The 12,900-nt window shown below is 44.7% G+C and overlaps 1 protein-coding gene across 2 annotated transcripts in view; it reads right to left on the reverse strand.

The window, feature by feature from the left end:
- THBS2 (thrombospondin 2) overlaps positions 1–12,900 on the reverse strand; it is a 542,122-nt gene that overhangs the window by 284,852 nt on the left and 244,370 nt on the right. For both annotated transcript variants that reach the window (XM_069234978.1, XM_069234977.1), the window contains exon 17: positions 9,931–10,165. In XM_069234978.1, the coding sequence (XP_069091079.1) occupies positions 9,931–10,165 (235 nt within the window). The remainder of the gene's footprint in view (positions 1–9,930; positions 10,166–12,900) is intronic.

A 12,900-nucleotide genomic window follows, 5' to 3' on the forward strand; every position in this document is an offset into this window, starting at 1 on the left:
CTCTTCTTCCTGTCCCTCAACTGTTGCCATGAGCAGGGTGAGATCAGTCCTGTCATAGTAGGGTTTTAGGCGGTTAACACCCTAAGGGGACTCCTGACAGTGCCCAGGTCTACCAAATAGGTAACCTCACCCTTCTTTTCAACAATTAGATGGGGTCCACTCCATTTGTCCTGGAGTGCTCTTGGGGCCACAGGATCCAATACCCACACCTTCTGTCCTGGGTGATACTGAGTCAGGACAGCCTTCTGGTCATGCCATTGCTTTTGCAGCTCCTGGCTGGCCTGAAGGTTTTTACTGGCCTTTTTCATATACTCAGCCATTCTGGATCTTAGGCCAAGTACATAATCCACTATATCCTGTTTAGGAGCTTTTAAAGGTTGTTCCCAACCCTCCTTTACAAGAGCAAGAGGACCTCTTACAGGGTGCCCAAAGAGGAGTTCAAAGGGTCTGAAGCCCTCTCCTTTTTTGAGGTACCTCCCTGTAAGCAAAAAGGAGGCAAGGTAACAGGACATCCCATCTCCTTCTGAGTTTTTCAGGGAGTCCCATTATCATACCTTTGAAAGTTTTATTAAACCTCTCAACCAGACCATTTGTTTGTGGATGGTAAGGAGTTGTGAACTTGTAAGTTACACCACACGGCTTTGAGGTATGCAGACATGAAGTTACTACCTCTGTCTGACACCACTTCCTTAGGGAAACCCACTCTGGAAAAGATTCCCAGGAGGGCCTTTGCCACTGTAGGAGCTGTAGTGGTCCTTAAGGGGATAGCTTCAGGATACCTAGTGGCATGGTCCACTACCACAAGGATGAATCTATTGCCTGAAGCTGTTGGAGGGTCAAGGGGGCAAACTATGTCCACCCCTACCCTTTCAAAGGGCACCCAACCACTGGGAGTGGAATTAAGGGGGCCTTTGGAGTGCCACCAGTCTTGCCACTGGCTTGGCAGGTCACACAAGAGCGACAAAACTCTTTAGTGTCCTCTGACATATGAGGCCAGTGAAACAGGGGGACAAGTCTCTCCCATGTTTTCGTCTGGCCCAAATGCCCAGCCAAAGGAATGTCATGTGCCAGGGTAAGAAGAAACTCTCTGTACTACAAGGGAATGACCAATCTCCTGGCAGCTCCTGGTTTAGGGTCTCTTGACTCTGTGTATAAGAGGTTATCTTCCCAATACACTCTATGGCTATGGCTATCACTGACATCCCCATTCTGCTGTTTGACAGTTTGCTGTCTTAAACCCTCTTATGTGGGACAGGTTTGCTGTGCCACGCTCAGCTCTTCTCTGGCAGGCCCCCCTGCACCCAAAAGCTCAGCAGTGTCTGCTGCCAGCTCCTCTGGTGTAGGTTCTGCACAGGGAGAGGATTCCTCTTCCTCAAAAGGGGAATCTTCTGTAGAGGGAGGGATAGTGGGCAGGGATTTACCCTTTCTACCTCTAGCTTTTGGGAGCACTTGGTCCATTGTTCCAGGATCCAAGTTTCCCTGTCCTTTTTGCTTCTTGGCCTGAGCCCTTGTCAAAGCAAAAATATGCCCAGGAATGCCCAGAATTGCGGCATGAGCCTCCAACTCCACTTCTGCCCAAGCTGATGTTTCCAAATCATTGCCCAGTAACCAATCTACAGGTAATTCAGTGGCTACCATGACTTTCTCTGGACCAGTAACCCCCCCCCCCACCACCAGTTGAGATTCACAACAGCCATGGGGTAGCTAAGAGTGTTGTTATGAGCATCAGTCACTTGGTACTGCTGACCAAGTAGGTGTTGATCAGGGTGGACCAGTTTTTCTATCACCATAGTTACACTGGCTCCTGTGTCCTTGTAGGCCTCAACCTCAACACCATTGATTAGGGGTAGTTGCTTGTACTTAACCATATTAAGGGGACAAGCAACCAAGGTGGCAAAGTCAATGCCACCATCAGAGACTAAAACAGCCTCTGTGGTCTCCCTAACAAGACCAACCCCAACTACATTGCCAATAGTGAGCCCAGATACACCCTTGGATTGGCTATTTGTATTAGATTAACCACCACCACAGCTATTACTAGGGGCACTAGAGGTTGCAGTTGGGGTGTGGTGGTGGGAGGTTTGGTGTTTTTCTTTGGACAAGTGGAATCACTTGCCCAATGGCCTTTTATTTTACATAAATAACACCAAGGCTTTTTCTGATTGTTTGAAGAGGATTTGGACCCACCACACCCAGAGGATTTTTGTGGGCCTGATGAAGACTCAGAATGCTTACTTTTGTCCCCACCCTTGTCAGAAGACTTACCATCCTTCTTCTTGCCATCCTTGTCACCCCCTGTATTAACTTTTCTGTTCACTCTTGTTGTGACCCATTTGTCTGCCTTCTTTCCCAATTCTTGGGGAGAGGTCAGATCTGAGTCTACCAAGTACTGGTGCAACAAATCAGACACACAATTGTTAAGAATATGCTCTCTCAGGATCAGATTATACAGGCTTTCATAGTCAGATACTTTACTGCCATGTAACCAACCCTCCAAGGACTTCACTGAACAGTCAACAAAATCTGTCGAGTCTTGAGAGGACTCTTGTCTGGTGTCTCTCAACTTAATCCTGTATTGTTCAGTGGTTAAGCCAAATCCATCCAAGAGTTCATCCTTCAAAACTTTGAAATTATTGGCATCACTTTCTCTGACAGTAAGGAGCCTATCCCTACCCTTTCCAGTGAAAGATAGCCACAAGATAGCAGCCCACTGCCTTTGACGGACCAACTGTACCATACAGGCCCTCAGGTGCAGCAAACCACTTATTAATGTCATCCCCCTCCTTGTAAGGTGTCAGGATACTTCAATTCGATTTCCTCAGAAGCAGAAGATAACTCCTCAGTCCCGACCCGAGCTACTCACAACAAATATTAATCCTTCGTGCTGAGTACCCCGGAGGGGGAAAGGGGAATGGGATGGCAGAGAGACTGCCACAGAGATGATGAACTCCAGTACTCAGTCTGCCTCTTCACATCTAAGATTGGATACAGCACCTGCAAGAGTCACAGTCGCAATTACTAGGGACATACAACATCAGTTTTTCACTTTCTACTCTCAACACTTAATTCTCTTTAATTCTATTATTTCTTCACTCACCCTGAGTTCTCTGTAGCCTTGCTTCTCTCTATAAATGATAGCTCTTAAATAAAATGCTTATTACTGATTCTGGAAGAACTTCTCAACCTTTGTTAGAGATTGGTTTTATGTTGCTATATATATATATATATTTGGTGATAATGCGTTCTTCAAATCAGCTGATGTTATTTAATTTCTCCTGTCTTATTGTGACTTCTGTCAATACTTGTATTTGTAAATGCTTGTTTATTACAGTTAGTTTCTCCTTCCTTACTTCGACATCTGTCGATAACTTGTAGTTGTAAATGCTTGTTTATTTAAGTTTGTTTCTCTTTTAAACTCTATTTTGGTTTATTACCATTGAATTTGTAAATGCTTATTTGTTAACAGTTCGTTTCTCCTTTAAACTTGGCCTTTGTTTATAACCTTGACATTTGTAGATACTTGCTCTTTTAAAGTTCGTTTTTTCTTTGACTTTAATATCTTAAACAAGAACCTAGTAAACATAAGGTTAGTTCATACATTAACTCTGTAGCCTTGCCGACTTCCACGGAACGGTCTACTATCAAACTCTTCGAATAAACCTTGACAATATTTATCCGTTTTCTGTAATATAATCTTCAAATGTAATTTTACCTCACAGGAGTTTCTGTTCTGAAGCGCGCTCTCTCTCCACACAGCTGATTCCTGTCAGACCTCAGTTGAAGTGCAAGGCTTCCAGCTGGAGAGCTCGTAAACTAGCAACCAACCGATTGCAAGACTAGAACTGTAACTAACCTTCAGGACTCACAGCGGCCATCTTGGATCTTCTCTTCTTGATTCTTCCTTTGAAATAAGCGCAAGATTACTCTGCAAACTTTCTTCCAGTTTGGGCTTTGCTGTCTCCACTGAGGATATCTCTTTGCTTTTCTCATGCACTTCTTTGATTTGACTTGGCAAGTTTGTGTGGTCATGACATAAGGGGGGACTATCTTATGCAGGATTCTGGAATCTTGCTCTCTAACAGGATTGCTATCAGAAACACTGCTGCTGCCACCAAGGGGAACTAACCCCATTCTCTGTCTTTCCCTCTCTATATCCAGGGATTTCCTGTCTAAGGCCAACTGCTGCTGTTTAAGCTTCAGCCTGGACTCTTCCAACCTCAGCTTTCTAAGTGCCCTTTCCATTAAGATATCCTCAGGGTGGGAGGCTTGGGAATGTTTGGACACAGAGGAGATTTGGGAATTGGCAGAGAGTAACTGTCTGGACCCTAGTAACCTGGCCTTTAGGAGTGAAAGATGCCCTACTAATATGTGAACCTCTCCCACTACCAGTGTCACTAGGTGGCCTGCTAGGTATCAGGTCTTTGTAAGAACCCTCCCCAGCATTTTCAGGGAACTCCTCTGAGTCTGACTGGGAAGCTTCCCCTCCTCCTCTTTTTCCTGAGATGGGCCAGACTGGTTCTGGTCACTTTCTAAGAGTAGGTTAAAGAGAAACTCTTTTGTAGGATTCTTACCAATGCTTAAACCTCTTTCTAAGCAGAGACCCCTCAAACTTTGGTAGTTTAGACTCTCATAAGTTGCCTGTACAACTTTGGGAGTGAGCTCTACTGAAGACATGAAAAGGTTTTAGAACTTTTGAAAGTACAGAGATAAAACATTTTCAAACTTTTAGAAAACTTTTAAAAGTTTTCAGAACTTAGTAGAAAGTTTTAGAGCAGAAAAGTAAACTGTTTTGGTTCAATGTACAAATACTGAACTGTTTGGTATAAGTTTTTCTTATGAAAAGCACCAAATGACAAAGTGGTAAAGTAGTTACAAGTACTTATCCCACCGCTGCCACCAATGTAGGAAGCTGGCCTGGCTTTTAGTGGGTACCTTGTGGTACTTACACCTTGTGCCAGGTCCAGTTATCCCTTATTAGTAGAATAAGGGTGTTTCTAGCAGCTTAGGCTGATAGAGGTAGCTAAGGCAAAGCAGCTTAGGCTGAACTAGGAGACATGCAAAGCTCCTACTATACCACTTATATAATATAGCACTATATCACAAGAAAACACAATAGTGAGAGTTACTAAAAATAAAGGTACTTTATTTTAGTGACAATATGCCAAAAGTATCTCAGAGGATACCCTCACTTAGGAGGTAAGTAATATACACAAATTATATGTACACAAACCCAAAACAGGTAAGTAACAGTAAGAAAAGTAGTGCAAACAATGCAGAATCACAATAGAATACAATAGGTAGGAATAGGCCTAGGGGCAACACAAACCATATACTCCAAAAGTGGAATGTGAATCACGAATGGACCCCAGGCCTATGTTAGGTTGTAGAGGGACGCTGGGACTGTGAGAAAACAGTAAGGGTGTCCAAAATACCTCAACCCAAAACCCTGAAAAGTAGGAGTAAATTTACCATACTACCCCAGAAAGACAGTATAGTCGAGATAGGGGATTCTGCAAGAACCACAACCACCAGCAAAACACTGAAGATGGATTCCTGGACCTCAGGACCTGTAAAGGAAGGGGACCAAGTCCAAGAGTCACGCAAGTGTCCAGGGGGGCAGGAGCCCACTAAACCCTGGATGAAGGTGCAAAAGGGCTGCCTTCGGGTGGAAGAAGCCGAAGCTTCTGCAACAACGGAAGGTGCCACGAACTTCTCCTTTGGTCAGAAGATGTCCCACGGTGTGCTGGAGGATGTAGGAGTGTCTCCACGCAGAAATACCGCAAACAAGCCTTGCTAGCTGCAAGAGTCGTGGTTGAGGATTTTGGGTGCTGCTGGGGACCAGGAAGGACCAGGATGTCGCCCCTTGGAGGAGGAGACAGAGGGGGTGCTCAGCAACACAGAGAGCCCTTACAGAAGCAGACAGCACCCGCAGAAGTACCGGACTAGGCACTTAGAAGATCTGAGGACAGCGGTCGACTCAGAGTCACAAAGGAGGGTCCGACGACGTCGGAGTCCAACTCAGCGAGGTGGGCAATGCAGGACGGAGTGCTGGGGACCCAGGCTAGGTTTTGCACAAAGGAATCCTTGGAAAAGTGCACAGAAGCCGGAGCAGCTGCAGATCACGCAGTACACAGGATTACTGTCTGGCGTTGGAAGGCAAGGACCTACCTCCACCAAATTTGGACAGAGGGGCCACTGGACTGTGGGAGACACTTGGACCCAGCTCCTGTGTTCCAGGGACCACGCTCGTCAGGATGAGAGGGGACCCAGAGGACCGGTGATGCAGAAGTTTGGTGCCTGCATTGGCAGGGGGAAGATTCCGTCGACCCACAGGAGATTTCTTCTTGGCTTCCAGTGCAGGGTGAAGGCAGACAGCCCTCAGAGCATGCACCACCAGGAAAGAGTCGAGAAAGCCGTCAGGATGAGGTGCTACAATGTTGCTGGTAGTCGTCTTGCTACTTTGTTGCAGTTTTGCAGGCGTCCTGGAGCAGTCAGCGGTCGATCTTTGGCAGTAGTCGAAGAGGGAAGTGCAGAGGAATTCTGGTGAGCTCTTGCATTCGTTATTTGAGAAATAGCCCAGAGGAGAGACCCTAAATAGACCCAAAAGGAGAATTGGCTACTGAGAGAGGTAGGAACCTATCAGGAGGGGTCTCTGACGTCACCTGCTGGCACTGGCCAGTCAGAGCTGTCCATTGTGCCCCAACACCTCTGTATCCAAGATGGCAGAGGTCTGGGACACACTGGAGGAGCTCTGGGCACCTCCCCTGGGAGGTGCTGGTAACGGGAGTGGTCCCTTAAATCCTTTATTCTGCCTTCCTGGGACTGGGCTGCCCAGGTCCCACGGGGGCAGAAACCTGTCTGAGGGGTTGGCAGCAGCTGCAGTGGAAACCCCGGAAAAGGCAGTTTGGCAGTGCCCGGATTCTGTGCTAGAGACCCAGGGATGCATGGAATTGTCCCCCCAATACCAGAATGGTATTGGAGTGACAATTCCATGATCCTAGACATGTTACATGGCCATGTTCGGAGTTAGCATTGTGACGCTACATATAGGTAGTGACCTATATGTAGTGCACACGTGTAATGGTGTCCCCGCACTCACAAAGTCTGGGGAATTTGCCCTGAACAATGTGGGGGCACCTTGGCTAGTGCCAGGGTGCCCACACACTAAGTAACTTGGCACCTAACCTTCACCAAGTGAGGGATAGGCATATAGGTGACTTATAAGTTACTTATATGCAGTGAAAATGGCTGTGAAACAACGGGGACCTTATTTCACTCAGGCTGCAGTGGCAGTCCTGTGTAAGAAATGTAAGAGCTCCCTATGGGTGGCAAAAGAAATGCTGCAGCCCATAGGGATCTTCTGGAACCCCAATACCCTGGGTACCTAGGTACCATATACAAGGGAATTATAAGGGTGTTCCAGTGTGCCAATGAGAATTGGTAAAGATAATCACTAGCCTGCAGTGACAACTGTAAAAGCAGAGAGAGCATAAACACTGAGGTTCTGGTTAGCAGAGCCTCAGTGATATAGTTAGGCACCACACAGGGAACACATACAGGGCATACATTATGAGCACTGGGGTCCTGCCTGGTAGGATCCCAGTGACACATAGGCACAAACAAACATACATACAGTGAAAATGGGGGTAACATGCCAGGCAAGATGGTACTTTCCTACACTGGGTAGCCTTTTACCGGAATGTATATAGCCCCCATACCATCAATCACTTCCTTCATGGCCACAAATTAATGGCAGTTCACATGAAACTGTGGGCCTGCAGCTGTCGTCTTGTGGGCTACTTACTAGAGAAGTGGGCATTAAATTGCTGGCTGGAGTCTGGCTGCAGTCTGCTTTCCTTCCCCTGCGATGCTGGATTGAGGGATGGGGATTATGTTTAGTACCTGGTGGTTGGGGTGAAGTATACAAAAAAGTGATAGATGAAATCGTCGAATTAATCTGAAGCACTGGCAATTACTTGGGCAATATCCCAGTCAATGTTCAGTGGTGTAGACAAGGAATTAGCCTGAAAAGCATTGGGAAAGTTCTTTTATCAGAAAAGTGTGACAGGAAGCAAGAAGTCATCTGCCCTCCATCCTGTCGAGGACCTGGAATGAGCTATTTAGTTGCGAGTTTATCATGACGTGCCAGTCCAAGACCCTCACACTTTTCTGTTTAAGGCACTTTTCTGATGCTTTCTATTTTGCTGGAAGTCCCGGATGCGATTTCTTCCTACCTACACTACAATCTGATCAGATTGGTCAGAGATTTAATTGTACCTACTGAACTGACCTCCCATCACCCGTTTATTTCCGTGCTCAAAATTTTCTTGTCCTGGTGATGACCTGCCAAATCGTGAAAGGTCAAAACATCCTCAACAGTTGCAGGGCCGGAAAATATTTTCTTTGATTGAGATAGTTTTGTACTAGTCTTCCCTTGCAAGCAATTATCTGCATATGTCGTGAAACTTTATTGTTTTTTATGCTGTTTACTTTTCTGTTCTGATTGTCATACTGCACAGTCCACACAATTTTTCTGAACACTGTGTTCACCCAACACATTTAATATCTCTCCGTAAATATGTATGCGGCATATGAGGGTATAAATGTATAATTTCTCTTCCCAATGTATTTTAGGTCATATAATTCATTGTCAACTTGCTGCGCATAGCAATGCATTCTTTATGTATCGGACAACGTTTTTGCATCAGCTGGCATGATACCTATCTGGCAGGACTATGGGGGTGATTCTGACCGCGGCGGTCGCCGCCCGCCAAGCGGTTCCCGCCGAAAGACCGCGGCGGTCATTCTGGCTTTCCCACTGGGCTGGCGGGCGACCGCCGAAAGTCCGCCCGCCAGCCCAGCGGGAAACACCCTTCCCACGAGGAAGCCGGCTCAGAATGGAGCCGGCGGAGTGGGAAGGTGCGACGGGTGCAGTTGCACCCGTCACGAATTTCAGTGTCTGCAAAGCAGACACTGAAATTCTTTGTAGGGCCCTCTTATGGGGGCCCCTGCAGTGCCCATGCCATTGGCATGGGCACTGCAGGGGCCCCCAGGGGCCCCACGACACCCCATACCGCCATCCTTCGCCCGCCAGGAACAGGATGGCGGTATGGGGTGTCAGAATCCCCATGGCGGCGCAGCAAGCTGCGCCGCCATGGCGGATTCCCATGGGCAGCGGAAAGTCGGCGGTACACCGCCGGCTTTCCGCTTCTGGCCGCGGCTGTACCGCCGCGGTCAGAATGCCCGGCGGAGCACCGCTAGCCTGTTGGCGGTGCTACCGCTAACCTCCGCCATGGCGGTAATTACCGCCAGGGTCAGAATGACCCCCTATATATTGCAAAACCTGCAGTTCTGCCAGAGAAGGAAATTAATAGTGTCCCAAAGATACACATGAAATGTACCCATGTAGGCATATTTACAACACAAAATCACTGAATATAAACAAATCCACAGCAATAGACTGGTCAACTAAACACAGTCCACAGCAAGGTGGCCTTAATGTTTTTTTAGCATGATGTCTGGTTACTATCTAGGTAAGTATATGGCATTTTGATAGTGCAAACCTAGCCACGAAGCGGAGTTCTGTGTTTGGTCAAATAAAAGTATAAAGTCAAGGTGTAATGGGAGAGGAAGATAGGTTCTGGAAGTTAACACACTGTGATGCAGAGTTCTTTAAAGAGGTGAGTTTTCAACTCTTTCCTAATTTGAAGCAGTGTTGGAGAGCTGGGGGAAACCGTTTCCATTATCTTTGAAAATAATTTCCAGGCTAAACCAGAGTATTTATAGAAATGGAGATGTTTGAGATAGGTCCTCCATTGATCAAATACTGCTGCTATGCTATTTTATATATTACATGTGTCATTCAATATGCTATTCTTAACAAATGTAAGATAAGAATACATTTTGGAAGTCATATTGAACAATGCTTACCATCCGAGTCGAGCTGATCTGGGTTGTATACAAGCCGACAGTTATCCCTGTCATCAGGAACTCCATCATTGTCATCATCAGAATCACATGCATCACCTTTCCCATCCTTATCATTGTCAGCTTGATTTCCATTGGGAACATATGGACAGTTGTCTAAATTGTTCTGATGACCATCATCATCAATGTCCTCATTGTTATCACACTGGTCACCAACAAGGTCATTATCAACATCGGTCTGAAGAAAAGAAATGGAAATCATTTTAGAACATTGCTTTTTATAAAAAATATACACTAATACAATCAGTGGTATGAACCTGAAAAACAGACGCTGTCTGCTTACTTGACAGTAACACCATATCCACTCTAAATATAAAATATATTTTGTGGAGAAGGCCGTATCAGGCCTCAGAAATGTTTAATTAAGCATGAATATGACTAAGAAGATGTGTTGAAAAGAGCTGTAGGTGTTGACTCCTCAAGAGAGATAATACTATCATATCCTCATTATAAGTCATACATACTAAGACATGTTTAAAAAATATGTTAGGCTACCATTGCTGTCCTTACAATTGGTGCAGCATAGTAATATTGACATGCCGAAACAAATATAGAATAGTAGTTTGAAAAAAGGTGATGTAGATTAAAAAACAAACTTCAAAACAAACTTCAATCTATCTGGTTAGTTAGTTAGTTTGACATTCGAACTTATTTTGAAACCCAATGTTCCTCTTTTCAATCACAACAGAGTGCTAAAAGTCTTGGAAAGAAAAAGCCAGCTTAGTTCACCTAGGGTCTGATGAGATATTACTTTGTCCAATAGTTTTCACTTGCAACCTCTTAATGTGTAAATATTCACCTGTAGGTAACTTCCAAGAGTTCTGTTTCAGCAGTTTTCTGAATAAGTGTCATTTAGGTCCCAAATTTTGGGGTTGAAAGTATTTCATACCTCCCAAGTATCAGAACCCAAGTAATAACCATTAGAAGGATATTTGGGTGAGGGGCCACTGTTAAGCAAAGGCTTCTGGTTGGTGAATAACAGGGTGAAAGTGAATATAGATATTTGTTACCTTAATCTCAGTAATGTACAGATACAATGAAGAAGAGCTTAAACTTGACCCTTGCCTCCCCATGCACACACTGAACTGCCTTACCATGCTTGTCTGGGTGTGTTTCCTTTGCATAGGTTAAGTCCCATTCTGGATGGATGCTTTTGCAATCATGGGATCCGGTTAGAAGGTTTCTTTAGCAACCCTGAGCAGATGATGTTATTGTTATCAAGCTCTGCCATAACTGTTGTTTTCATGAGCTCTACACAGTGATTGGTTTGGGGAAGGTGGAGAATTTCTCAAATGCATGAAGGCTCCATGCTAACCACTTTGCCCACTGTGTTGAATTGGGGTGCAGAAGAGATCTCCACATCAAAGATGATGTCTAGATTCCTTATATTAGCTTAGGTTGTTGAAGCTGTTATTATTGCAGGTGACCACATGAAGAACAAGAAAGCAAGTACAGTCCGTCACATCACAGGAAATTGTATCTTAATTCCATCGTACGGAGGAAGCTATCTTTCATCCCATTGAAAACATGATCAAAGCATGAGGTGATAGTGGCCTGATCTTTGGGGTTGTTTATGAGCCTTGAGTGTGTTTGGGTGTCATTATCATGTTTGGAAATTCTTCCAATATTGCATAAAGAACTGTGACATAATGTATATAAGACATTTAAATGCTTTGCAATAGAGCAGTGATACATGTGGGTCACCACATAACAACTGAAAAGATGATTCTACTACGCTAATTCTAATTTTCAGAGTACAGTTAAATAGAAAGCTTTGAATTTAAAACAAGACCATCCCAGACAGCTGGCCACTTTCCCAATGTTACCAGCAGTGCTCTGACATCCACTGTGCTATAGGTATCAGAAGAAGCATAAAGGATAGTCTTTTATCTTCAAGCATGGAGGGAAGGAGAGCTTCTCTGATGTTTGGTAATGTGGTGTTTGACGCCCAGAAACTTCTGAATCCTAACTGGTGATCATATAACAGATAGCTCTGTTCAATTTTTTTGGAGCTGTCTCCTAATTTCCATTTTAATTATCTTTTTGAGGTAGGTTAGCTATTGATCCAAAATTCTTTCCCCATCTTTGGGTCTACTCATGTTTTTCGAAGAGTAATGATGGTGTATTGTGCATGCCAGGAACAACTTCTTTCTCATATTAGTAATGTCTCTGTAATAGATGGGAGAAATTATTTATTACAAGCTGCTGGGTATGGTCCATGGGATATTAAAAGCATTTGTCCTCAAAGTCACTATCAAAGCTTTCTTGATCTCTAGCAGCCTGACAGTTGTGAAAGTAATTTGAAGTGGAAGGATAGACAGGTAGTGAGATAAGCAGTGTTGCTGGAGATGGAATTCGGAATATTGATAATTTTAGATTCAGTGAAATCCAGAAGGGTGTTCCAGTGCTCTTGTAATATGCAAAGAGTATTCATCAGGATGTTGGGGTCAGACATTTTTGGTAGAATCTAAAAATCTCTCTTGGGCATTTGGAGGGCTCCTGGATGTGCTTAGAAAAGCAGGACGTTTTTCTCTCTTTGTGGCATTATGCTAGCTTCCATGGTGCCTTTTACAAAAGAACTTATCTTGACACTGACTTACCATTTATGTTGTAGGTTGCCACTGGTTATTTCCAGCTCGAACGTTCCTTGTTGAACCATCTGGTGGTAACATTAATGTCAAATCAAGAATTTCTTTATTTAACTGGGAACATCATGCCCAGGCAGTATATATGTTGTGGTACACGCTGCCCTACAAGGCTTCAGGGCAACAGGGATGGTAGGGTTTCCTTTGACTGAAAGGATTTTTGAACTGTCTGATGCTGACAGATGAAACAGTATTTAAGGTCTGAGAGAAAGACAGTGATGAAGAGACCCATTCAGGTCTGTAACTGCAGGTTTTGGAGGCATTCGGA

The sequence above is a fragment of the Pleurodeles waltl genome, chromosome 5 (assembly GCF_031143425.1).
Source record: "Pleurodeles waltl isolate 20211129_DDA chromosome 5, aPleWal1.hap1.20221129, whole genome shotgun sequence".
Taxonomy (NCBI): Eukaryota; Metazoa; Chordata; class Amphibia; order Caudata; family Salamandridae; genus Pleurodeles; species Pleurodeles waltl.